The sequence below is a fragment of the Microtus pennsylvanicus genome, chromosome 13 (assembly GCF_037038515.1).
Source record: "Microtus pennsylvanicus isolate mMicPen1 chromosome 13, mMicPen1.hap1, whole genome shotgun sequence".
NCBI classification, from domain to species: domain Eukaryota; kingdom Metazoa; phylum Chordata; class Mammalia; order Rodentia; family Cricetidae; genus Microtus; species Microtus pennsylvanicus.
The window spans coordinates 70,264,048-70,291,514 of NC_134591.1; the positions used below are offsets into that span (position 1 = coordinate 70,264,048).

The window sequence follows — 27,467 nt, forward strand, 5'->3', positions numbered from 1 at the left end:
GGGGGGGGGTGCAAGGACCTCCATTCGAGCTCTAGCATCCCAGGCATGGTAAGGGGGACAGAATTTCATAACTGCCATGTTGCATCCTATCTGCCATCCCACGTGAGTCCTGCCAGTTCAGGCCAGCTGCCCGGAGGTCAGTCGAATCTGCACCTATTGACATGGCTGGGTCCCGTGAGACTGGGAACCAGACCTTGGACACAACTGGGTCCTGCCCCTGTGAGAGGCCCCTTGGCAGGCAGCCAGCAGGCCAACACCCAGCTCCCGTGCCTAGACCTTCCTTATGGAGCTGGGATTCTAGGAGACCACAGATGAGAAACCAGGCCTCTTCTTCCCTGCGAGTTTGCTCTGAGAAGGCCCAAATAAATGGTAGCTTGTGCTCGTGGCCCCGGAGGACACAGCCAACGGTGCCTTTTCTTAAGGTGCCTGTTTGTGCGGTACGCTGATGAGATGCCTGGGGACCAGCGTCTGCTAAGCCAGCTGTCGGGATGACAAGGCGCTGAATGGACCAGTGGACGCTTAGAAAGACTCCTTTTCCTGTCCTCCTTTGCTCATCTTTCCCCATCACCTCTCTGTTTTCACTGGGTCACCCATTCGCCCGTGTGCTCAAAGCACAAACATGGTTCCCATTGATTCTGAAACCCGGAAGGTCTGGTCAGAAAGCCCATTTCTGGAGGCCTTTCTCCAAATGATGCTCCCCGGTCACCCTCATCAGGATCACATGGATGTTTGTGAACTCCACGGCTCTTTGGACCCCATCCTCTCTGAGCCCTGAAGCCCAACATTCTGGACTTTTAAAGGCTGGCGAGGTGGCTCAGCAAGTAGAGGCACTTGCCATCAACCCTGGTGACCTGAGTTTTACCCCTAGTACACACCTGCTGGAAGGCAAGAACAGACTCTCACAAGTCCTTCTGCTTCCTCCTGTATACCATGACACAGACAGAGAATAAATGTCATTTTTTAAAAGGTGTGGGGAGTCCCCTCATCTACCCAGATCAGGAAACTTGAGAGGGGTCACCAATGCACCCCAGAGCTTGAGAGGAACCCTCTGGCATCACGGTGTCTTAGCTGGTTGTCATGTAGACAGACACGCATCAGGCAGGGCCCCAACAGGAAAGTCCTGATTCATGAGACTCCACCCCCTTTGGCCCTTCTATCAGGTAACTCAAAGTCTCCAGGTCTCTAAGTTACTGATTAACCCTGGGTTTCGAGTAAAGAAATAATAATAACTGAAGGGGACAACGTAAGCTGAGAAACAAGCTGGGCAACCAAAAGAGAAAGATGCCAGAAAGCTGCTGTCAGCAGGTACCCGGACAGAGCAGAGAGGAGGCTGGAAGCGTCTCCACAGGGCCAGAACCCATGCAAGTCCCGGCAGCACCGGTGGTCACTCCTCGTGGATGCCCCTATGCGGAACAGCCTCATTGCAGCAACTTGGTACCCAGAATGTCTTGCACCAAGGCCCCTTCGCCTATCCCAGCGGGTGCCACCACCACAACCACTGTCATCGCCTTGGGACCCACTGGGCATCTCAGTATCTCTACGGAGGATGACCTGGAATGCTTGGTGTGCCGAGAACCCTACAACTGTGCCCGGTCCCCCAAGCTGCTCAGCTGTCAGCACGCCTTCTGCGCTGTGTGCCTGAAGCTTCTGTTATTTGTGGAAGAAGACACCTGGTCCATCCCCTGTCCACTGTGCCGAAAGGTCACTGCCGTCCCAGGAGGCCTAATCTGCAGCCTGCGAGACCAGGAGGCGATGGTGGGGCGGCTGGCCCGCTCATGCCCGGAGGTACACCTGTGTCCCCAGAGACTAGTTGGTTCTGCCACTCCAGCCGCGCGGCCAGCCAACTGGACGGGAGAAGATGATCAGGATGTAGTAAGTGTCAATCGGGTAGCTGCCCGGCGCCTAGCCGTACACCTGTTCTTGTTGGCTCTTCTCATTGTCCTAATCCTGCCTTTCATCTATCCGGGTGTCATCCGGTGGGTGCTGGCCGTTATCATCGCCCTGGCGCTACTGATGGCCACCCTACTCTGCTGTTACCCCTACAGCCGGAGCAGCAACTGGCCTTGCTCCAGGACTCTGCTCTGCAGAGAGCAAAAGCAAGCCCAGATCACGTCTATTGCCTGAGAGACCTGGATCACTACAGGCCCAGCACTGCCACGGCTCCCCTTCCCCAGATCTCATAACCCACGAAGGAAAAGGACTAGGAGCCTCCCTTTGAAATCACATGCGAACTGGACTTGTACTAGCTGTGTTGGATCAAGGACTCTGGGCTGGGACAATGGGCTTGCACCTGTCTGCCTTGTGTAGCATAGCCAAACTTTTAGGGGAAAAGGGAAGAGACACATTCCCTTAATGAATGACTTTCAAGGGCGGTGGGGTCCCTACCCCTCTTCCTGAGCTCCTGGGTTTTGTATATATCACTACGTGCACATATTGGGACGTTGACCTTACTACAAAGCAAATAGAACCAGCGCTCTTTTGTAATCCTTGTTGCTGGCTTCATTTTCTTGTCTGGGTTTTTATGTTTTGTGTGCTGGGAAGTCTGTGGCCATTTCTAGCTGTTGGACCTTTTTCCATCCTGGGATGCCCATGCTCATGGGAGCATTGCCAGACTTTCTCCAGAGTCATTTACCACGGTTATCCTAAACCCTTCATGGCAAAGGTCTCATCAGGGTTTCCCACAGGATCCACCCCGGGGGTGCGGGGAGGGGAAGAAGCCACACGGAGGCATACTTATAAAGCTGGGGAGGGGGCTATCTCAGGTTGAGCAGATAGAGCTGGGGAGGTGTGGAGAGGGTGAGTTCAGGAATTGTCCCCAGACTCCTCACTGAGATCACCAGGCACGAGAGAATCTCAGGGTTATAAGGGCGGAGGAGAGAGAGAATGAATGAGAATCCAGCTCGCCCTCAGACTCCCAGGCCCACAGGACAGAACGGAAGGTTTCCAGGTGGTGCCACCCTTCTTATCACATCTACGGTCCTATTTGTTCCTTTGCCATAAAGATAAGACATCTCGTAAAGGCAACGGTCCTCAGCAGTGACACCGCTGCCCCGCCCCCCACCCAGTCTCAGTGTGACAGTCACTAGATAGGTCCCTGGGTCATCTCTTCAACACAGGGAATCATCTGCCCTCAGAAGTCAGCTCTGGTGGGTTCCAGGCTAAGGCTCAGCCAGGGAGGAGACGGAAGGACAAGGAGTCCAGCATGGGAGCTGGAAGTACGTCTTGGAAAATCCGTGATTAGCAGCGCCAGACATGAAAGTCTGGAGGGACTCACCAGGCCCCTCGCACGGTCCTTTCCCATGCACCCCACTTCCTGAAACGGGAGAATTACAGACAGAGAGGGCACAGTTCATGGTGACAGAACCTTCGCCAAGAGTGAGCAGAGGACTCTGCCACTGGGCCCTGGGTGCTCAGCCCTGGCCAGTGGTCACATGCTGTTGAGCAAGGTTGGCTCTCAGCTTCCTTCCCATGCCCCAGACTGAGTAAGTCTGACTCAATTAGTCTTAAAAAAAAAAACCCAGGATATTCTAACTACTTAGGACATGGCTCAAGCCTCAGGTCGATGGAGGAGTCATACTCTTGTGAATGTCTGCAAGGAGTTCACAAGGACTCCTTCTGTCTCACTGTGTGGCAGGCTGAGGGTGGAGCTTGGCGGTAAAGCGTTTGCCCGGAATGTGTGAGGCCCTGGGTTCCCTCCATCCCCAACAACGTGAAATAAATAAGTGGCCAAGAAAACAAAAGTCCATGTGCAGTACGCTGCCATGAAAAGCACAGTGGCTCCCTACTTTTCTTATAAAGTCAGGCAATTCCCAGTACAGACAGAGAGAGCTGGGGTTGTGCATGGATTCAGGCTCTCACAGTCCGCCAGCATGGGCCTGCAGAACACCCTTTCCGAGAGGGTGAACAGATGGGGAGGGCCTTCAAGCATCTGCCCCATTGGCCGTGGGTGTGTGCAGTTTGGGATGGTTGCCAGTCTCCTCACCTACTCCTCCAAGCCCATTTTACTTCCCAGAGACAACTCTTCAGTTGATCAAGGAAGTACCATTTGTTATCATTTGGTGGGAGCGTGTTTAGCCAGTACTCGCAAGAGAGACAGGCGTTCCCCTTATAGGCGAGTTATGGGTCTCTAACAGCCTTGTGAAGTGGCAACCATTGTGTTCCCTCATGCAGAGGAAGACACTGAGATCAGAAGGGCGGCTTTCCCTGCTTTGGGCTGCACAGCCAGGCTATGCCAGAGAGCTGTGGGGAAGCGGCCCAGAGTTTCGTCTCAACTTGAGCCTCCCTTGTACACAGAATGATCTGGAAACTGATCGCCACCTATGGGCTTGAGAGAAATGCCATCGAGAATACGAGAATGACAGGACCCAGAGATTCCAGGACTCAGAGATCAGCAGGTTTCAGAAGGAAGAATGATAACAATGGGATTGGCCTGCCACCTCCCCCTCCAGCCTTCCCTGAAGGAACCCTGCTGCTGGGAGCCCTGGAGTCCCCATCTTGAGGTGCATCCTCTTGATCAAATGACTACCATCCTGAGCCTCGGCTTGTGACAGAGACACACAAGCTCCTGTTGTTATTCCTGGCCCCCAACCAAGGCATCTTTGGGATAGCTGGGCAAAAGTAGTCTAGTATTACTGTTTTCTGGCCCTTGGAAGCTGACTTGGTCCCAACTGTCTTCTGGAACTTCAAAGCTTGGGGGCAAGAATGGCAGCCAAGACCAGCTCTGTCCTGGAGGGGACAGAGGAATGAGGCAGTGTGATGGGGATGTGGTCGGAAGGAACCATCCAAGAGGCCCTCGGCTCACTGCCAGACTCTGGCCCACATTGGAAGGAGTTAACAGATGTTTCTGGGCCTTGGTTTGTTCCCTTAGAAATGGGAGCGTGGCGCCAGGCTCACTGAGAGACCTTGTCTTAGAAGAAAAGGGAAGACTGTTGTCCCCTTCGAAATGGGAGGCTAGCGCTAGGCTCACTGAGAGGTCTTGTCTTAGAAGAAAAGGGCAAAGAGTGACAGAGCAGATCACCTGACCCCTCCTCGGACCTAGAATGAGGGCTGGGGCTATACTTCAGTGATATGGCACTCCTCTGAGACCTCCAATAAAGAAAAGAGACTCCTAGGCATTTGTCCCCAGTCCAGTACATTTTTTTTAACTGTCAGCAACTCATATCCTGGTGATACACAGCACATTTTTACAAGTACGTGAACGTGGTGTTAAACGACTTCGGCTCACACATGGAGAAGGCCACTCCTCAGTTCTCTGTGGAGGAGGTGGTTCAATGCCTCAGAGTTTGAAAGGTCACCTAGCAGGAGTGACCCATCCTTTTTTATGGATTTCGGGGGGATGGAACCTGCCCAGCCAGTGCTCTGTCACTGAGATGTAGCTCCAATCTTTTGTCTGTTTTTTTTTTGAGACCTTTAACTCACTCTAAAGCCCAGAAACAAGTGATTTCAGCCCCACCATGAGGCCCTGATACTCTGTTTAAACAAAGGCAAGACAGGGCTTAGTTCGGAGTGGCTGTTACACTATGGGTTCAATCTCTGCCATTTAGCAAATGTGTGTTGGGGAGTTTTTGATTGGCAGGAAATTGCAGAGATGGCAGAGTTCTTAGCAAAAACTCATGTGCCCTTTGCCCTGATTTCCAATCTTAACACTGATACATTAGTCCAGATTTTAAAAAATCAATATTGCTATGTGGTATTGACTAAAGCAGAGGCTCCATTGATCGGTTTTCTCAGTAATGTCCTTACTGGCTCAAAACCTACTGGGGGACCACTTTTTATGGAGTACAACTTATTTCCTAAAATTATTTTCCATATTGATTTCACTTATCTATCGTTATTCCATTCTCCATTAGCAAATGATCCTTTTTTAACTTTTAGAATTACAATTATTTACTTATTTATAGTAAGACTTTACTAAGTCAGCTTCTGCTGAACTAGAAACAGTGGTTCCTATTTTCCCTATATTTCTCACTCCTGAAAGGCTGAGACCCTCACTGTTGCTCAGGCTGAGGCCGGGTACTTCAGCCTGGAACCCTCTGGCCACTACTGTCCTTCATCCCTCATAGCCAACAATAGGATCTTTCTAAATTCCGGTTTGGATGGGCGCTGGAGGGGAGAAGGGGTCAAATGCCACCTCCGTGTGTCTATTGCCTGCCCTTAGTGATGCCCAGAATCTCAGCTAGAACCCTTCAGCCCTCCAGAACTGATCCTTTCGACCTACAATAACCCTCTAGCTATTCTTGGCCCTGATTGGCCGATAGGAAGGTCAGGTGACAGAGGCCCATAGCATTCCAGTAGGGTCCTGAGTCACAAGCTCCGGGCTGGAATGCAGGCGTCTGACCTTTTTCCACTTACAGCCCCAGCCTACCTTCTCCGAGAGAAAGAGCGACTGGCCTCGGAGGTCATTGCGTAGGTCCTGGTGACTCATATTCCAGCCCTGACCAGAGTGGCCGCCTACTTCCTCGCCAGTAGACTATAGGTGATGAAAATCCACAGGTTACCAGGGCAACAGGAACTGTGGCGCTGTCCCTGAAGCTGGGGACCGAGCAGCGAATGAGGCACCGGAGACCTCCATTTCTGGGCCTTTGTTCTAGTGTGGGACACACAGATTGTAAATTGGCAAACAATCAACTTCACAGCTTTAAGTATTACTATTAAAGTATTACGGGCCTGAATGCCTGGTGTGCCAATCCATGGCCTTGGAACAGGACCTGGCGCATAGTAGGTGCTCAGCAAATATTTGTTAAATGGCTAAAGCTGAGTGGGTGGTGAGGGAAGTCTCACAGGGATGGAACCCCAAAACGAAGACCTGTGGGATGTAAGAGCCTCGGCTGCAAACATTGGCAGCATTAGAGAAAGTGAAAGAAGAACCGGGAGGCGTGAATGTTGCAAACTTCACAGAGCAGTGTAAGCCTGAGGGAGGTTGCTTCTGAGCTAGGCGCTTTCAGTGTGTGGAGGCACAATTTGGAAATTTCCCCTCTGAGTGTCTGCGCGTAACCCTTTCCTACCAGCCGAGCCCCTGGTGAGCACTTTCTGCAGAGTCCTCCTGCACCCCGCGTTCTCACTCCCTGGGGCGCAGATCTGCAGGTCCCTCCCGGAGGCCAGCACGCGGGTGGCGGCTTTGGTGGCAAAGGAGGCTGTGCGCCCGCCCCAGCCCGGAAGGTCGGGGCCCTGTGGCTGCACAGGCGGGACCGGCCGAGGCCAGAGTAGGGCGGCTGGGCCTGGGTGAGGACGGGCGGGGAGAGCCGAGGCGGAAGCAGCTGGGCCGCCAGGATCCAAGTCTCCGTCCCGTCGGTCGCTGCCACCTCCAGGTAAGCCAGCCCGGAGCCTCCAGAGCCCCCAGACCGCTTTCGGACCCGGAAGTGCTATTAGGATTCGAGCTGGGCTGCAGGAGGGGACACTGATGCCTGCGGAGCCCGCGGGCCTGCACACCAGGGCACCAAACCGCGCCCCTGAAAGATAAGGGGCTGGGCTGGAAGATTAGGAAGTGTTTTGCCCAAGGTCACTCAGGGTCACTGGACGCCCCCTGCTTACTGGTGGGGCTCCAGAAACCCGCTCCCGCCTTCCGCGTCTCTAGACTCATTTCCCCGAAGCCTAGGAAGCCCCCGAGTCCTGGAAAGGTCCGGCCCCTTCCTACTGTGACCGGGGCGTGGCTTCTCTCCCGGCGGGTATTTACGGAACGAGGGACGTTTCCTGCTACTGATGTGAGAGCAGATTTTCCAGCTGAGAAAACTGAGGCTGGGGACAATGGGGTGACTTTGGCTAGGACCAGGCCATCAAAGCAAAGGTGATAACAAGGTGAGCTGACTCCAAAGTTTGACCCAGCGTTAGATTCAAAGTTGGCCTCGATGATGTCGTTGTCTTTCCCAGGGGTGACCCAGTGTAGAAGCAGAGCAAGGCTAAACCTGTAGGTTTGCTTCAGAGACCACTGCTGCCTTGAAGTAGGAGGGAACACCATACCCATGAGACTCCCCAGGCCTTCATTGGCCTACTATGTATCTATTGAGCACCTACTACGGGTCAGTGTGTACATTCCTGAGGCACTGAAGACACAACAGCTAACAGTCGTTCCTCGGGAGTACACTCCAGAGGCTGAATCAGCGGGTCGATGGGTAGACAAGACCACTGAAGCCTTCCCAACTACCCAGTTTGTGGAAGAAGCAGGGACCCAGGGCCTGTACCAAACGTTCTGGACATCTTTACCTCAGTGAAGATGCTTCTTCCAGCCTCAGTTTCCCACTTCCCAAAGTTCTGGGGAATAGGTGAGTGAGCCAAGAGTCTCCTGGACCTAGCAGATGCCCTCGATGAACCTTGGCAAAGCGCGGGACTGCGAACCTAGCAGATGCCCTCGATGAACCCTGGCAAAGCGCAATGCGCCGGACTGCCACTTCCTCTGTCACCGTTGGTGTCTCCTTGGACCTACATTTCCTTATAACACAAAGGGACCATAAATCCTCCTGGTGCCAAAGTACTGTTGGAATGCTTCATGAGTGCAAAGGCACAGGACAGTGAGTCTTGGCCAAATCAGAAGTAAAGTAAATCCGAGTGTGGCAGCCCATGCCTTTAATCCCAGCACTTTGGAGGCAGAGGCAGGCCGGTCTCTGTGAATCTGAGCCTGGCCTCTTCTACAAAGTGAGTTCCAAAAGAGCCAGGGCTATGTAGAGACGCTATCTTAAAAAATGGGGCGGGGGGGGGGAGTGGGAATTAAAAATATTTGCTTTGGGTGTGGGGACCAAACAAGCAAAGATGCTTTTCTTCAGAGGCTTAGTGACTCGAGAACCTGTTCTTGCTCACAGTAGAGAAACTTTAGAAGCAGAGCTAGGGGGTGGCCGAGTTCCAGGTGAGGAGGCTGAGGCTCCCTCCAGGGCTGGAAACACAACCCGCGCCTCACACTCTGCATTTCCGGTTTGTGCACTCTGGCAGATTCACGCAGGGTCAGACAGTAAGACAGGTTGTGTTCCTCAGCTTCCTGAGCGGGCCCCCAGCAAGCCGTGACCTAGTCTGTAAGCTTGGCAGAGGACTGGAAGGAGCAGAACAGGGTGACGTCTGGCACCCTTGGAACCTCGATAGACCCAGGCTTCAGAGTGTGGCTGGAAGGGCATAGCCGACTGGTTTAGGTTGCTGTGGCTCAGCCTGTACTTGGATACCACGGGATTGGGGAGGCTAGACCAGAGCCTGGGCTGGCCGATGTGGGACCTGAAGATGGTCGTTATGTATTAGGTGGTTAATAATCATCTTATATGCCTTCAGTGGTTTTTATTTTCTTGGAGGCAAAGTATTATGTAGCCCAGTCAACCTTGAGCTCACTGTGACCAAAGATGACCACCTAACTCTTCTGATCCTCCTGCCTCCACCTCCTGGGTGCTGGGATAAAACAAGGGTATCATTATACCTGGATTTATGATGCTAAAAACAGAACACAGTGCTTCAAGCAGGCTAAGCAAGCACTCTCCCAACTGAGATCCCTGGTCTCTGAGATACTGCTATACAGCAAAGATTGCGGAGTGGGGGGTCTGGCTTCCTTGAACCTGGTACAGCAGGCAGAATCCAGCCTCTTTTCTGTTTGACCTCCCCACACTGGCAGCTGGACCTATGCCAGGGTGCTTCTCCCTAAAACCTGCCCAGCTCCCTGTTTTCTTAGGGTAAAGAGCAAAATTCTTGTGTCATGGACTCTGAGGTCCTTCCCCTGTGCCTGCTCTAGCCTCCCAGCACACCTCAGAGTGCCCATCAAGAGTGTCCTGCCTCCCCACCTCCCTACCTCTTTTTGTGATAAACACCTCACTCATCAGATGTTAGCCCAACCCAGCTCTGCGATCCAAATGCCCAGGCCACACAAGTCATGGAATCTGCGTGTCAGAGGCTAAGCCCAAGTGGACGCGAACTTTCGGTGCCAGCCCTCGTGCCAGCCACGACTTCTAGGATCTGGTCGGAGGCAGTTTGCTAGGTGTTAAGTAATGAAAGTCACCGGCAGAAAGAACCTTTTGAGAAAACTGGGGACCCTATAGATATAAAACTGCTTTACCGGGCTGGAGAGATGGCTCAGTGGTTAAGAGCAGTGCCTGCTCTTCCAAAGGTCCTGAGTTCAATTCCTAGCAACCACATGGTGGCTCACAACCATCTGTAATGAGGTCTGGTGCCCTCTTCTGGCCTGCAGACATACACAGACAGAACATTGTATACATAATAAATAAAAATAAATATAAAAAAAAACCTGCTTTACCCTTTGTAAAGACATACGGAATTCATTTCTCAGCTGTGGAGAGAGGCATTCATTGCGGCGGACTTCTCGACCAGCGAGAAAGAACAACCACCACACCAGGATTCTACTCAGAACACGCTTTACTGGAGTGTCCTTGATTGATGGGGAGCAGGAAGCAAGAGGGGCAGAAAACGAGGGGCAGGAAGGGAAGGGCAGGGAGCGAAGGGGAGAGAGAGCACTGAGGCAGCTGCTTAAATAGGGAATTGGCACACGGGTCGCCCTGTGATTGGCTGCCACCAACAGCTGACACCAGACCACATAGGGATAGGCTCAAGGATCCTCATCCACCGCGCATGCGGGAAGTGGGGGACACACAGCTCTCAAAGGCATAGCCAAATATGGAGTTGTATATTTCCAACAAGACAGGATGTTGGCGCCATCTTGTAATGGCGAGCCTGTCCGGCTCACTTCATTCATTCATTCATTCATTCATTCATTCATTCATTCATCACTGTCTCTGCCAGATGCTACCCAGGGTACCTCAAGGAACATAGTCCAAGGGCCACTTTCTAGCTGGAGAGACGTCATTTTGATTCGCAGCAGATCTCAGCCTTCCTAATGCTCTACGCTTTAATACAGTTCCTCGTGTTGTGGTGACCCCCAACCGTAAAATCATTTCGTTGCTATTTCATCACTGTAATTTTGCTACTGTTAGGAATCGTAATGTAAATATCTGATATGTGACCCCAAAGGATCGTGACCCACAGGTTGAGAACCACTGATCTTGGTCAAACCAATTCAGACAGATGAGTTACCCGAGGCTGGGGTGATGGGGTTGGAGTAAGCCTGGAGCTCTCATGGGGACATGGGGAAGTGGAGTGGAGTGACAGGGACACACTGATGCCCTGGACTTCAGCCGCTGTCTCCCTGTCTCCCTGGCCAGGAAGGCAGACACACCCAAAGGTAGGACTCAGACTGTGGCTTCAAAGGCAATGACCCCGTGGTAGCTCTATAATTCAGGGGAGCTCATGGCAGCTGAGTCCACTTAGTAAAATGACAGAGGAAAAAGTACTCTGGGTTCATTTTTATTTTTATTTAATTATTTATTTTGTTTAATCTTCTTGTATTTTTCAGTGCTGGGAGCCCTAGTGTGTGCTAGACAAAATGCTCTGTCACTGAGCTCCATCCCCAGCCAGAACTTGGGATCTGAAGTCACATGCACCTAGGGTGGGACTGCCGCGTGCCAGTGATGTGACCTCCACTTTTGGTGAGCATTAGCTTCAATGTGTCGGGTGGGGATAGAGATGGTGTCTTCCTCTTAAGGACTCAGTGTTGCAGAAGGGGGCGTAGCAGTCTGCCCCAGGGAATCTTAGATTTTGTTAGCATGATTGCTATGTATAAAAGGCCCCACTTGGACATGGGGACCCAGACCAAAGGAATCAAGTAAGTTGGGGTTGGAGGCCCCCAACTGTGGGTCTTCGGTGGCGGGGTTAGCTGTCCCTGTGGTCATCTGGGGAAGAGAGCATTTCAGCGAAGGGACAGACAGTGCAAAGGCCGTGGTCCCACAGTGTCTGGGGGACAGGACCAGCAGGACGGTGTGACAATAGCAGAGCCAGGGAGAAAGAAAAAGATGGGGAGGGTAGTAGGACCATGGGACCAGATTGCCTATGGCTTTGCCACCCTTGTGAAGGCCTGGGATGGCTCTGTCTTCATGACACATGACGAGTGGCGGTAAGTGAAGGCAGGGTGACACGGGAGACTAGTGAGGAGGCTCTTCCGTGACCCCATGAGAAATGGCGGTGGGTATGCCAGGGCCCCAGCAGGAGAAAGGGTGCGGTGGCAAATGTGGACACAGACCACAGAGTCTGCCCTGCACCTGTCCTCCCTTCCTTATAAGAATTCACAGCCGGGCGGTGATGGCGCACGCCTTTAATCCCAGCACTCAGGAGGCAGAGGCAGGCAGATCTTTGTGAGTTCGCAGCCAGCCTGGTCTACAGAGTGAGTTCCAGGACAGGTTCCAAAGCTACAGAAAAACCCTGTCTAGAAAAACCTTTTAAAAAAATTGACAAAACACGGGGCTGGAGAGATGGCTCAGTGGTTAAGAGCATTGCCTGCTCTTCCAAAGGTCCTGAGTTCTATTCCCAGCAACCACATGGTGGCTCACAACCATCTGTAATGAGGTCTGGTGCCATCTTCTGGCCTGCAGACATACACACGGACAGAATATTATATACATAATAAATAAATATTTTTAAAAAATTGACAAAACATAAAATATTGAAATCTCCCTGAATTCAGTCTCCATCCCCTTGGAGTGGTCATGGCCAGCACCCTGTCACATGTTCCAGTAGCTGTTTCTATGTACACACACACACAAGCACACACACACACCCGTCCACGGCACCTTCTAGAGAGCTCAAAGGGGGCCACGGCAGAAAGCAGTAGAGAAGCATTCACATCCCTGGCCGCTCACCCTTTGGAAGTGATTTTGGAAAATGCCCTCGCCACATGTTTTTCTCTCTGTATGGTTTCCACATGATTAGTTTCAGTTTAAATTTCCTCAGTTTTGGGGATTCTTGTGTACTGACGAAGTATTTAAAAAACTCAGTTAGCTTTTAAAGAGGCAAAGAGTAATATTCCTTGCTTGGCTGTGTGTGTTGGCTAGTTTTATGTCAGCTTGACTCGTTTGGAGTCATCTGAGAGGAGAGAGCCTCAGTTGAGAAAATATCTCCATAACATCAGGCTGTAGGCAAGCCTGTAGAGCGTTTTCTTAATCAGTGATTGATGGGGGAGGGCCCAGCCCATTGTGAGTACATACACCCATGGGCCTGTGGTCCAGGTTTTTATAAGAAAGCAGGCTGAGCAAGCCGGTAAGCATCTCCCCTCCATGACCTCCCCATCACTTCCTGCCTCTAGGCCCCTGCCCTGCTTGAGTTTCCAGCCTACCTACATCCTATGATGAACTCTGATATAGAACTGTGAGCAAAACAAACCCTTTCTTCTCCAAGTTGCTTTTGGTCCTGGTGTTTCATCCCATCAACAGAAACACTTAAGACAGAAACCAGTCCCAGGAGTGGGACATTGCTGTGACAGACCTGGTCATGTTTTGAGGAGGATTATGGAAGGACTTTGAAACTTTGGAAAAGAAAAGCCATCCAGTGCTCTAACCTTGGTTAACTGTTCTATGAGATCCTGGAAAATATGAAATGTAATCCTAATTAATCTTATCAATTAAAAACCAGGAGTCAGATATCGGGGTAAATGGTGGAAGATCAGAGAAGCAAAGGAGCAGCCACAGTTACCTGTTACCTCTCTAAACCCTCTGACTGCCAGGGCTGAGATCTTTCTGCCTCCACTCCACGTCGTCACTTCCTGTCGCCTCTCTGTACAGATCTCCAGACTTCTATGGTTAACTCGTGGCTAGCTCCGCCCTCTGATCTCCAGGCAAGCTTATTTGTCAGAACACAAACAAAACAGCACAACAACTAACCGTACTGGGGAAAATATAGACAATGAAGGCCCGGCTTCTGATTTCAGAGGGAAGTCTGAGGGTCCCTTACAGACTAGATCGGAGCCATTGCATGTTTTGAAAGAAGAATCTGTGGTTCTGGTCAGCTGGGGCTGAAGAATCAGCTGTGATTAACAAGAGACCAGAGCCACTAAAGTGAAACGTTTGCTTTGCTGGGCTAATTGATGCTGGTCAGCTGGAGTTGAGAAATTATCGGTGACTAAGAAGAGACCAGCATCACTGAGGTGAAATCTGGGAAGTGTTTTCTCAGAATCACCGTACAGAAGCCGTGGTTCAGAGGTGGCCGAGGTTGTACCTTGTGCTGGCAGCCGAACATGGTCCTGTGTCCTGTGTGAAAGTCTCCCAGGGGGCACTGGTTTTGAAGGCATGAAGGGATCATGGAGAGCAGCTAGGGCTTGGCACCATGAGAGGCCAGATGCTGCCGCTGGTGCAGGTGAAGCCAGAAGTTAAAGGCCCAAGATCGAAAGGGTCACTGAGAGAAGCTGAGGCTTGGCATGATGAGAGCCCAGGAGAGGCTATTGGTGGCAGCTCAGCCCAGCTGCAGCAGAGGACCCCAGCATATTCGCAATACCAGTGCTATAGTACACAGTGATTTTTTAGTAGGAAAAAGATAAAGTTTAAGATGAACACGCCTTGCTTTCAACGAAGGCCCAAAAGATAGACAAACAGATCACAGACAAAGGAGAGGCACAGACATCCAGACACACAGGGAATGATTCCCAATGAAAGCCAATGGCCAGGCATAGTAACTCATGTCTGTAATCTTAGCAGTCAGGAGACCTGGGAGGCAGAGGCAGGTGGATCTCTGCAAGTTTGGGTCCAGCCTGATCTACATAGTGAATTCTAGGCCAGTCAGAACTACATGGTGAGTCTCTATCTTAAAAAAAGATGTCAAGTTTGAGGATAGCCTAAGCAACTTAGTGGAATCGATCTCATAATGTTTGTGTGTGTGCATGTGTGCATGTAAAGGGGAAGGAGAAGGTTTAGCTAGGTGGTAGAGCTCTTGCCTAGCATGTGTGAGGCCATGCTGCAAACAATGGCCAGACTGGAGTTCAAACTGTTTGACATGTGAGGGTGCCCTGGGTGGGAATCATCCCTGGGTGACTTCATACACTAACCCCCTCTCCCTTTCCCATCTGATATCCAATTGGGGTGTGAGAAGTTTCCCATCTAAACTCAGCTCTTTAACTTGTTCACGAATCGGTGTTTTCTGAGCAACTGCCCTGCTGGATGCTTCATGGACCCAGCGAGCTGCAATGCAGAGAAATAACTCCTGCCTGTGGTGGCCAGGCTAACCCAGGGAACAGGTGTAGTCACAGCCCAAGGCACAAGGACATCCATGAGATAATCTGAGCGGCACCTGGCACTCTGAGGGAGAGGGACCACTAAGTGAGGGCTGCGTGCTGCCGTGCTGGGTCAGGCGTCTGAGTGAGTCAAGAGCACAGCCTAGGCTAACTGCTCCTTCTCCCACCGGTTCCAGGCTCCACACCCTCTGGACCTGTGGCTGGTTTTTCTGGTTTGGTCTCTAGAGCAATTTGCATATTTCCTTGAGGAACCCTCTGAAGTTGAACAGCCTCTCCTGAGAAAGGGACGCCCACGTTGGCTCTCCAGAATTGGGTAAGGTCCCCAGAGGTTTCCTTTGCTGCAAGTCCTTGGCATTATCTAAAGTCTCTTTCTAGCCTAGAGTCCCCATGAGGGGAACCATTGTCTGTCTGTCTTGGCACAGACACCCCTATGTCCCCACCAGACACCCTGATGTCTGGCACCTGCTAAGTGCCAGTACTTGCTTCTTAAATCAATAGCTGGTTAGTTTGTAGTGGGCATGGATGCTTCTAATTGTCTTGGACCCTAAGGAAAGACCTTTAGGTTTCTCTGCGTGCTCCTGATGGAATTCTTTTGACTTGTGTTTCAAAATCATGTTGAATGTAAAGGAAGTTACAGAATTAATACTTGGAAGGACCTGTGTTCCCTCACCCACTCCACTGGCTCTGAACATGAGAAAAGCCTTCCCTGGACCATTGGGCCCTGCATTGGGCCCTGCATGGTCCCTGTGACAGCTCCCCTCAGTGTCTCATCAGTTAGACCATCCTCCATACCCAACCACCGGCAGAGCCCTGGCTTCCCTGGAGAATCTCTTTGAGTCTATGAAATCCTGTCTCTCTTTTGCCTTGAGGCCTGCCACACGCTGTGCCCTCTGCACAGGACATGCCCTCTGGCCCACCCACCCCATCTGATTTTTCTTGTTTGTTCTTCAGGTCTCATCCTAGTCCTTGTCTTTGCTAACTCCGGCTTTGTTTTGGTATGCCTCCATCTCTCATGTTACTAGTACAGTGTTTATCCGCCCCCACCCACTTTCTGAGTCAGGGTTTCACTATGTAGTCCTGGCTGTCATGGACTCGCTCTGTAGACCAGGCTGGCCTCGAACTCACAAAGATCCGCCTGCCTCTGTCTCCCAAGTGCTGGGATTAAAGATGGGCACCACACCTAGCTCTTTCCTGGCTTCTTTAGTGTACCGGACCTGAATGTGAATCTTGGTTCCTCCCCCTTTTTTCTTTTTGAAGATTTAAAAATTTTTATGTGAATGTGTGTACCTGAATGTATGTATATGCACCGTGTGTGTACAGAGGCCAGAAGGCACCAGATATCCTAGAATTGGACTCACAGGTGGTTGTGAGCCTCCATGTCCATGCTAAGAACCAAATCCAGGTCCTCAGCAAGAGCAGCAAGGGCTCTTAACCACTGAGCCATCCCTCAAGCTCCCCTCCCCAGCTCCCTTCTGTAACTTTGACCTTGTTACTTGACCGTGGTGTCACTGTGTGTTATGTTATGTTAAACACTGTGTGTATGTTATTATCTGTCTCCCAGCAGCATGCAAGCCTCTCCATTTTTGAAGAAGTGAGTTTGATGCCTGCAGTATTCTAAAACAGAGAAAGCTTGGGCAAATAGCAGGGCCGCCATCTGTCTAAGGCAAGGGAAGGAAGATTCAGACGCTGAAGTAGAGGAGAGAAGTAGAGGCTTGGACTCAAAAGTCTGTGTCAGGTCTATCACTCATTCACTTTGTAACATTGGGGAAGAGGCGTGGCCTCCCTGAGCCCACCCCTCAGTTGTAGGAGGGAATCCTACTGCCTCATTTCCTCCCTACTTACAAGCATGGTGTGTGTAAGAATTAAATGTATTAGAGCGTGCTTTACAAACTGATTTGCTGTTTGAAAGTATGAATATTTCAGACACTGATCTGAGCCCAATTTACCCTGAATGAAGTTGATATTTAAGTGCGTCCTTTAAAAAAAGTTTATTGCTGGGTGGTGGTGGTGCACAGCTTTAATCCCAGCACTGAGGAGGCAGAGGCAGGTGGATCTCTGAGTTTGAGGTCAGCCTGGTCTACAGAATGAGTTCCAGGACAGCCAGGGATACATAGAGAAACTGAGTCCCAGAAAAAAAAAAGTTTGTTGCTTTTAACTATGTTTTGAAAATTAATACATTATTGGTTGTGGACAGATGAGCAATATATATGTATATATGTTTCATATATATAACTCATCTATGAGTCCATCTATATAATCTACATATAATAGCTATATATAAAGTGAGTAAATATATATTACTCATTATATATCTAATGTATAATGTATATAATATATATATTTTTTACCAGCTGGATGAGAACAAACCTATGGCTTGAGAACAGTGTGGGCTGACTATTAAACTCAGAAGTTCTTAGAATCATGACCATTGTTTAAAACAGAGACAGTGGCCCAGAACTTAGCCTGGCTTCTGTCAGTCTGCCACTTGCTGGCTGTGTGACCCAGGCCCAGTGGCTTCTCCTCTGAGGCTGTCTGAGGATGTACAACCTGTGCTTTATGGTCCTTCTTACCACCTGGAATTAGAATCCCAGCCCCAGTGCTCAGGGACTGTTGAAGACCCACCTTGACAAAAATGTCTCTTGCCAGAGTAGGGGGCTTGGGGATTTAGAAATATAAGTAAAGAATACAGAGATGCATAAAAATAATAAGACAGAAACCATAGAAAATACCACGAGGGCATTCCAGTGATTACTGAAATTTCCCAAGTTTATTTTTCCACAGCTTTTATAGTCAGTGTAAAGGGGGGGGGGGGGGAATGTAACAAAAGACTTTATTAACATGATACAAAGGACAACTCAGTCAGTCCCTCTAACACTCTGAGATATCAAATCATTAGCATTTTGCTGTTTAAGCAGTGAAACTGCTCTCGGCCAAGATCCTGAAGGCAGCCACTCCCGAGGTGACACAATCGTTACAAAAGAAGGAGCAGAAGTACCATCTGTACATCCTGACCACCCGTCAGGATGGCATTGGCCTACTTGTATAAGCTGTTTCAATGTTAAAAGAAAATCAAGCAATCACATCCTGAGTTGGGTGCTTGTCAACCATTTGAGCAACCTTCAACTCTCTGACTGACAGACAAGGTGGAAACGGGCCCACATTTTTGGGCCTCCACAGGGACAGACAGTTTAGTCTTACAGATTAGGTCTATATATCCCAGGATGACCTCCAGCTGTGTATAGCCTGGGGTGACCTTACACTTGGGATCCTCCTGCCTCTGCCTTCCAGGTACTATGATTACAGGTGTGTCTCCCACACCTGGCATATGCAGCAGTATAGGAGATGGATCAGGGCCCAGTGCATGTAGGGCAAGCACACAGTATATTCCTAGCCCAGTATTAGCTTTTATTGTTTATTGTATCCATGCTGTGTTCCACATACATATACATATACACACACATGTGTATACTAATATGTATGTATACACACACACACACACACACACACACACACATATACACGCAGAGGCCAACTATTCCATGTATGTGTGTTTATACCTGTCCTGCACTAAGGAGGCTAGCTTCAAACTCACAAAGATCCACCTGCCTTGGTCTTCCAAATGCTGGAATTAAAGATGTGCACCCTGTCCCCATTCCCTGGACTGTATGTGAATAGAGCCCATCTTGTAATCCCAGCGTGGGATGCAGAGATAGAGAGTGAGTTCAAGGTCATCTTCAGCCATGTAGCAAGTTTGAGGCCAGCCTAGGCTGCAGAGACCCATCTCAAACCAACGTACTGAACAAAAAGCCATCATTTTGGTGACATTAATACGTCAGTCCCTTCTTTTATGGTTTATGTTCTGTGGTCTTGCTGCGTAGCCTAGGCTGACTGGGAACTTGCAGTCCTCCTGCCTCGACCTCCCTCATGCTGGAGGACCCTCAAGCACCACCAAAGTTTATGCTGGGTGACTTTTGTGACCCCCTCTAGTAATCTCTGCCTTCCCCTGGAAGCTTCTCACTGGGATTCTTTCTTGCAGGGCTGGGAATGGCCACATGGATCAGGCCACACCTGAAGCAGCCTCTGGCAGCAGAGCCAGCTACAGAAGGGGAGTCTCAGCAGCCCCTGGGCCGAGAGCTGACCGAAGCCAACCGCTTTGCCTATGCTGCCCTCTGTAGTATCTCTTTGTCAGAGCTGTTTCCAGAGCCCGAGCAGAGGTGAGCTTTTAAGTCTCTCAGAGGGAAGGCCCTTTCAGGGAGGGGCATCTCAAGAGGCAGTTAGCTGCCAAGGTTAGTTGGCCACAGGGGGATGAGATGCCCCTTGTCCAGTTATCTCTCATGGATGCTGTTCCCAAGTATCTTTTGAGCTCCGACTGGACACCAGGCACAATTTTCAGTTCACAAAAGGCCTTGTGTATATGATAAATGAGACAGATCCATTCCTCCCCTCAAGCGGGTCACTGTCTACAGAAGACAAGTGATTTATTCATCCTTTATGTGTGTTTATTGTGCACTTACCATGTGCTGGGCATAGTGCCAGCCTTGCAGGTGAAACTGAAGAACACGAGACCTGGCTCCTGATCCCTCCTGGTGCTTAGATATGACGGTGGCAAGCAGAGATGAGAAGGGGCCATGTTTGTATTTGATGTCTGTCACTGTTGCTGCCTACCAGGTGTGGGCTTCAGTCATGCATTTGGCAGCAGTGGAATGAGATGGTTAGGAGCCTGCAAGGTTGCAAGGATGGGGGTTGGGGCAGAGTTTTGGAGGTTGAAAGTGGCCTGGAAGGGGTTCACAGTAGAGTCTGTCTGCAGGGCAGAGCACATGAGAGCCTGCTTAATGTAGGGGGAGGGAGAAGCAGGAGCTAACAGACTGACCCTGAGGAAGGAAAGAGCCTAGAGGCGAGAGATGTCTCTGTGGAAGGGACCACACCACCTGACATTCCCCCAAACCCTCAATGACCTCCTGACTATACTGCCTGCCAGCCTGGGGTGGCCTCTGAGTGGCCTTCCCCAAACTGCCATCACCCCGTCAGGGCAGTCAGGGCCACTGTTCTGCATAGAACACCAGCTGCTTCCCCCAGTCCTCTCAGTAGATTGCGCCCAGACCCACCACTACCCCTGCACCCTGAGCTCCTTGGAAGGTCACTTTTCAACCCCAGGACCTTCCCATAGTTCAGTGAAGCCCTGGCCCTTAGTGAAATCCCTGAGAAAAATTGACAGCAACTGCTGGATTTGGAAGCACGGGAACCTTCCACAGATTCACGCTCAGCTCTCGTCACATCCTGTAACTTTGGGAGGGTGGCCTAAGCAGGTGGGGAGGGGACCAGCAGTCTGGATTACCACCACAGTGCCTAACACACAGTAGGTGCTCAGTCTGCATCTGTAGGATCAACACCACAGTGCCTAGCACACCCTAGGTACTCAGTACATTCACCAACTCTGCACCTTACTCCCTTTGCCCTAGTTTATAGCAGTCTTTTTCTGTCCCACCAGCCAGCTCCCAAACTACACAGAGACTTATTAATTATGAAAGCACGGCCTTAGCTTAGGCTTGTCCTGTGAGCTCTTACAACTTAACCCATTGTGACTTTTTACCGTGTTTCATCTTGCACCTCCTGCTTCCTCGCTATCTGGTTGCCAACTCTGCCTTTGTTCTTCCCAGAGTCCTCTCTGTCCCCAGAAGTCCCACCTATCCTCTTCCTGTCTAGCTATTGGCCGTCTGGCTCTTTATTACATCAATCACAGCAGATACATCTTCACACAGTGTGCAAACATCCCACAACACTGGTTTCCTCGAAGTGTGAGGATAACAGCGGAACCTCTTCCTGCAGCCGGGGAACTTTTGGGTACGAGTTCTAAAACAGAGCTAAAAGAATAAGTGGTAGATTTCTTTATGTGCTAAAAACAAACAAGCCAAAGGTAGATAATTCCCAGTTGATGGCTGCCCCAGAGGCACTTGCTAATTTATAAGATTCCTGATCACAAAATAGCTGCTTCAGTTCTGTATATCACAGGACCAGGCCCAAGGCCGGAGGAAAGACAGACAGACAGTCTTTCCTAATCTCCCTTGACCCCTTCTACTCCACCCCTTCCCCCAAGGCTTCCTTTTGTGTCATTGGTAAGATCCAGTCACATGGCCAAACTTCACCCTTGGGGTGGGGACGGGGAGGAGAGTGTTTGTCAGCTTTTGCCATCATCGGAGAAACAACTGGCACTGCATTGATGTCACAGGGGGCAGCAGGGCAGGGGATGTGCACAGATGGCCTCTGAAGAGCCTGGCTCAGAGTTACAGCCCTGCATCAAACTGGGCGTGGGGACACAGGATGGCAGTACCAGCACCTGTGATGTAAAGGCAGGAAGATCAGGAGCTCAGCATCATCCTCCCCCACAAAGTAAATTTGAAGCCAGCCTGGGCTACACGAGACCCTGTTTCAAATGATGCTGATGATGTCGTTGCCATTGCCATAGCCTCCATGTGGCAGCGAGAAACATCTGGATAGGCTGCTCCCCCGCATCTTAGTCGCTTTCCTCTTCCTGCGACAGGGGCATCACGACCAAGGCCACCTGTGAAGGAGAGCGTTTGATTGCTCCTGTGGTTTCAGAGGGTTAGAGTCCACGCTGGCAGAGCAAAGGCATGGCGGCAGGAACAGTGGAGAGCTCACCTCTCAAAGCAGGAGGCAGAGAGCCCCTCAAAGCTCAGCCCTGGTGACACACCCCCTCTAACAAGGCCACACCTCCCAGTTCTTCCTCAAGAGCCACCAACTGGGGACCAAGTATTCAGGTTCCTGAGACTTCTAAGGGACATCTCATTCTCATTCACACCACCTCACCAGGCAGGCCCACGTCTGTCTCCTACAAGAGTTCAGCTCAACATCTACTCCATCCCTTGCTTGTACCAAACCTGGGAAGCCGCCATCTTCCCAAAAGCTCCCCTAAACTGAGCCACCTCCCCCACCACCTCCACCATCACCTCCACCTCCACCACTGCCATCATCATCACCATCACCACCACCACTTCCACTACCACCTCCACTTCCCCACCACTGCCACCACCACCAACAAAGGATCCCCCAAAAGCAGGTCTTGATTACCCCAACTGCAGGCCTGTCCTGGCCACTGCTAAAAGGACACTAGGGGTGTGAATTCTGTTCCTATGACCCCCAGCATTCTCCCTGGGCTCCCCAGTTCCCCACTGTTTCCCATGCTGTGTGCCAAGTTGCTGCTCCTCTGAATTTTAAGGCAGAGCACATTTTTTTGAACTCTCTGCCTTTCTGAAGCCCAGACAGGCTGCTGGGCTCCCCGTTATCTTGAGAAAACATTCAGTGGCCGGTTTTTTTGTCCTCCTGAGACATCAAAGCAAGTGTCTTGAATATTTATTTCTTATCTGTCCTCTGAGTGTCCCAGATGCTGCTCCTTACAATTGATTCAATTTATTCACAATATAGAGCCAGGCGGGCAGGGAGGAAGCGCAGCGGTGGAGTGCCTGCCCAGAATGCATGCGGCACAGTCCCTGCACTACAGGAAAAGAAAGATAAATGAAAGAAAAAAGACCAAAATAAAACCAAAGAAGCAGTATAGAGACAGGTGCAGCAGCTCCAGGCTCATACCTCTATCCTGCTGCATACTCTCGGGCAGGAGAAATCACATGTTCAAGGCCAACCTGGGCTATATGCTGAGGCCACATCTCAAAAAAAGTCAAAACTGGTTGGGTATACAAAGTTCTGCAAAACTCCTTTTGCCGAGGCTCAGGTACTTTTGCTTCTCAGACTGTGGCTGTGTCAGTTATTCAACCTCAGTCTTGTAGCCCATTTGTAGCCCCCAAGAGCATGGCTGTGTGTCAATAAAACTTTATTCATAAAAGCAGGCTGGGGGCAGATTCCTGAATGCTATAGTTTGTATTTCATGAGGGGAAAAACTTTAGAGAAAGAATAAGGAAGCCTTGCCTGTGTTCCCCTTTTTGGGACCCTGGTGAGCTTGAACCCCAAAGCCAGGTGCCCTACCTGTAAGAAAGGGAGTGACCAGCACATGATGACCCAGGGTGACAGCGTTGCTAGAGAGGGGCTGGCTCCATGGCAGGTAAGCACAGCAGTGGGGGTACAAGATGAATGTCTGAGACATGTCTGGATCTAGGTTGCCATATCTGGGGGGACAGAAGTTGACACAAGACCTTCCTGACCTCCTGGGGCTGTGGTAGGAATTCAAGTCTCTGTATGGAAAGACAGCGCAGGCAGACTTAGCTGTGTGACGAGCGTCGATGCATTTGCTCTTGCTGTCTTATTTTATTTTTGACGGTGCTGGGGATGGAACCTGAGGCCTGGTGCACACTGTGCTTGCCCTTCACCCTGAGCTAAACTCCCAGCCCGTCATTGCCTTATTTCTGTGTACGTCAGCCCTATCAACCAGAGTCACAGTAATTGCCAAGGCCCTGTTTACCAAGGCCCTGCCCATCTGACATACAACTGAACTTGTTCACTTGCTATGTGGCAACACACGCACACACTTCCACTCGACGGTTGTGCTGTTTAGTTCTGTCAACATGACAATGCCTAGGGGCTGAAGAGATGGCTCAGCGGTTTAGAGCACCGGCTGCTCTTCCAGAGGTCCTGAGTTCAATTCCCAGCACCCACATGGTGGCTCATGACCATCTGCAATGGGATCTGATGCACTCTTCTGACACACAGGTGTACATGCAGAGTACTCATACATAAAATTAAATAAAGTTTGAGAAAGCCGTGTGCATAGTTTAAAAAAAAACATGACAATGCCTAGAATCACCTAGAAAAGTCTTCATGAAGAACTGTCTAGATGTCGGTGGCTTACGGCTGTCTGTGGAGGACTGTCTCATGGTTCATTGCTGTAGGAAGAGGCCAGTCCACTGTGGGCAGCACCATTCCCTCTGCAGGGGGTCCTGAACGGTGTGAGAGGAGAGAGCTAGCTGAGAGCAGCGAACAGGAAGGATCCATGGACTCGGTCCATCTCTGCTTATGACCGTATATGCGATGTTTTAAGTTCCTGTCTTGACTTCCACGCCATGATGGACTGTAACCTGGAATCCCAAGCCAGATAAACCTTCTCTTCCCGAAGCTGCTTTTCATCGGGATATTGTATCACAACGGCAAGCGGAACTAGAGCAGCCATTGTAGAACTATGTCAGTCGGTAGTGCCCCACATGTGGACAGATAACCAATTCTGTTGATCTTTCCAGCGACCCTGTGAACTAGGTTTTCTCGTTGTCACAACTATTTTGTATATTGAAACTCTGAGTCAGAGGGATGGAGTAACTGATGCCAGGATCACACAGCTGGGGGCAACGCCAGTGGCTCTGCTCTTTAAACTTGGGCTCCTGTGACAAGATAGTTCTTTGGGCCCAAGCCTTCCTGGGCAGGCGGCAAGCTAGACTACTCCCTTGGCCCTTAGCCGTTCCTCTTTTACATTGACTGCTCTAGTCAGCTACTTACTCATATTCCTGGAAACATCCTGTCCACACCCGCCACCTGCCCCTCCCGGGATGACCCAGGGGGAAGTGCCTTATCTATCACGAGGCCATCACAGGAGATAACATTTACTGCAGGTGTGCAGATGCCACACGCTGCTCCTGTCATTTTATCTTCTTGTTTAATTCCTGGGGTGGGTCCCGACGTCACCCACATTTTACAGCCTTAGAAAATACGAAAGGTTAAGTGGGGACTCTGAGGATTTCCCAAGAAGGCCGCACGTCATGGTCCGACTCTCACCCTTCTCTCTGTTGTCTCCCCCGGTCACCTGTCTATCAGTTACAATGCTGACTAGCATCGCTCAGGCATTTTCTGCTTGCTGTGTTCTACCCTGTGAAACTGGCCTCTTGAACCCATTTTACAGTCAAGAGTTAAGGACTCTGAGGCACAGAGCTGCATTGCCTGAGATTCTGTCTGGACCATCTCTGTGCTTCTGGACCCTAGTCACAGGCTGACTTATGTGGCCCTGTCCATCCACCATGGGCCCCTCCAGGCCATGTTCCCCAGAGGGCTGGGCTCTAACTACATCTCTTTATAGCTCCTTCTGCACAGAATTTGTGAAAGACCTGGTGAAATGGCTGCATTTGTCCGAAGTCGTCCTCCCAACTATGACCGCCTTCGCCAGCGGCCTGGGAGGTGAAGGAGCCAACATCTTTGCTCAGACTCTACTGCAGGACCCCGTCCTGAAAGGAGAGCCCTCAGCAATCACTCAGGTGCGCTGGTCCCTGGGTGGCAGCTCACAACCATCTACAACTCCAGCTCCAGAGGCCCTGACGCCCTCTTCTGGGCCCCGTGGGCACTGCACACATGTGGTACACAGACATGCATACCACTAGAAGGAAACTAACAAGGAAGCTAACCATACCCAGAAAATACAGAAAACAGATAACATCCCACTAGCAAACCTCACAAAAGGGAAACACACAACCACTATCAAACACCCATACACAAAAAATAAAATTTTAAAAACCTTAAAAAAATATTCTAGCCCCCCCTCCCAACTGGAAGTCTTGAAAGCACTTCTGGTTGTATGTACTTTGAACATGGGACACACTCAGCCTGTGTCACCTGCCCCAGGAGGTTGTTTGAGAATTAAATGTCTCAATGTCTGTAAAGGCGAGATCTCATTTTAAGTACTCTGAGCGTTAAATGCATAGTAATGGTTTCCGCCATGAAAATTCAACATCAGCTGTGATCATCACTGTAATATAGGACGGTGGGTATTGAACTGGGTGGTGGGCTGTCAGCACTTCACTGATAACTGTCTCCTTTCCCCACAGGACCTTCTGAGCTTCTCACTCAAGGACGGTAAGTGGATTTGCTGCCTTCGTGAGGTGGGCGCAGGGCGGCCGGTGACCATACCACACCTGTGTTCCCCCGAGTGTGTTTTTGATGAGCAATGTGTGATATTGACGGGGCTTATTTCATTTCTACCTCATAACCCTCAAGTCTGTCCCTTCCTCACCACTCAGCATCCTGGGGCCACGTAGGTGACAGCTGGGGTCTCCTCCAGCCACTCTCTCCGCTTATATCTCAATGATATTCCAGAGGACTGCCTGGCTACCCTCGTCTCCCTGCCTCATACCCATCAAGGGCTTCCAGCACATTCCATGTGGCCCCGAAGGCCTGGTGGGCTTCTCATCCTCTCTCTTGCCTCCTCAGTCAATATAGTCAAGTCCCAGCCCCAAGGGTGGCCTGTACCAGCTGTGGCTCCTTGTAGCTCCCTGGGTGTCTGATGCTCTTTGCACCTTGGAGTCTTTGCACATAACCCTCCCCTCACCCTTTTGTACACTCTTCAGGCTGGGTATCATGACTTACTGTCCTTGGTCCACCCACTGGCTCTGCCCTTACCTCCTTCCACTCAGCCCTCACCTGCCCTGGAGACAGAACGCCTGACAAAAGCAACTTACAGATGGCGCATGGTAGGGTTGATTTTGGCTCACAGTCTGAGGGCACAGCCCACCACGGTGGGGAAGACATGGGAGCAGGAAACTGAGGTAGCAGCTTCCATTCCATCCACAGTCAATGCCGACTCCCTGTCTGTTCTTTTTATTCAGTCCAAGCCGGCAACCATGGGCTGCCCACTCGGGGTAACTTTCCTTCCTCCGTTAAACCTTCTGGAAACACCCTCACAGACATGCCCGGAGATTATACAGTGATGATTAACCCTCCCAATGCTGCCCCTCCTCAATGTGATAACCCCACACGTAATTTTTAGTGATGACATTCTACTTGTGGTGCCAACATCTGTGGCTGTCTCATGATGTACCGTGTATTTAGTTCATTTTATCAGTTCTAACGGCGCTCAAAAGCCCGGAGTCCTTTCTGATGCTCAAGGTGATTTTAACTATAAATCTTTGTAAAAACCACAATAAGTTATGGTAGTGGCTCACACCTTTAATCCCAGAAGAGGCAGTGAATCTCTGAGTTCAAGTCCAGCCTGGTCCATGGAGTGAGTTCCAGGACAGCTAGGGATACACAGAAACCCTGTCTCAGAAGGAAAATAAAGTTATATACTCCCAATATACAAAGGCACAGAGTAAGCGTTCCCATTCCAAGGAAGGAATGGGGGCAGAGAAAGGATAGAATGGGCCCAATCCAGACCAAAGCCCAGAGGACAAAGAACATATCCTGTCACCCCATATGTAACATCCCAGAGCTCTCGGTGGTCCCTCCTCAGGTAACTCCTGTGCTCCAGCGAGCTTCAGCAACTGCACCTCTCCCGTTCTCACCTGCAGCAGAGATCTCTGCTGGTTACACTTCACTGTGAATTCCAGCTTTCCTTGGCATACGTCCTGTGGTCTTGGTTTTCTCCACCTTTCTTTGGGTCTCTGTTGGATTTTAGGCTTCACCATCAAGTCTTCATCAGTGGTCTCTCAGAACCTCTCCCAGGGGATCTAACTGCCACAAATCCCCTAGAGTGCTCAGCTTTCTGGCGCTTTAGTGCTAG

General features: G+C 50.5%; 2 protein-coding genes across 8 annotated transcripts in view; both read left to right on the forward strand.

The window, feature by feature from the left end:
• Positions 1–1,235: 1,235 nt before the first annotated feature.
• Positions 1,236–3,516, forward strand: Rnf186 (ring finger protein 186). Its single transcript, XM_075945063.1, has one exon. It carries the CDS (start codon positions 1,282–1,284, stop codon positions 2,122–2,124), a length of 843 nt encoding a protein of 280 aa, XP_075801178.1. The 5' UTR covers positions 1,236–1,281; the 3' UTR covers positions 2,125–3,516.
• A 3,245-nt stretch (positions 3,517–6,761) lies between these two features.
• Positions 6,762–27,467, forward strand: part of Tmco4 (transmembrane and coiled-coil domains 4) — a 68,454-nt gene continuing 47,748 nt past the window's right edge. The window contains exons 1-6 of one of the 7 annotated variants that reach the window (XM_075945727.1): positions 7,048–7,307; positions 11,330–11,462; positions 15,205–15,341; positions 19,065–19,242; positions 25,056–25,230; positions 25,798–25,825. In XM_075945727.1, the coding sequence (XP_075801842.1) occupies positions 19,073–19,242; positions 25,056–25,230; positions 25,798–25,825 (373 nt within the window). In that variant the 5' untranslated portion in view covers positions 7,048–7,307; positions 11,330–11,462; positions 15,205–15,341; positions 19,065–19,072. Of the gene's footprint in view, positions 7,019–7,046; positions 7,308–7,655; positions 7,795–11,329; positions 11,463–15,204; positions 15,342–19,064; positions 19,243–25,055; positions 25,231–25,797; positions 25,826–27,467 lie in introns of those variants that run through there. The other 6 variants (XM_075945731.1, XM_075945730.1, XM_075945728.1 and 3 more) reach the window with 6 other exon arrangements.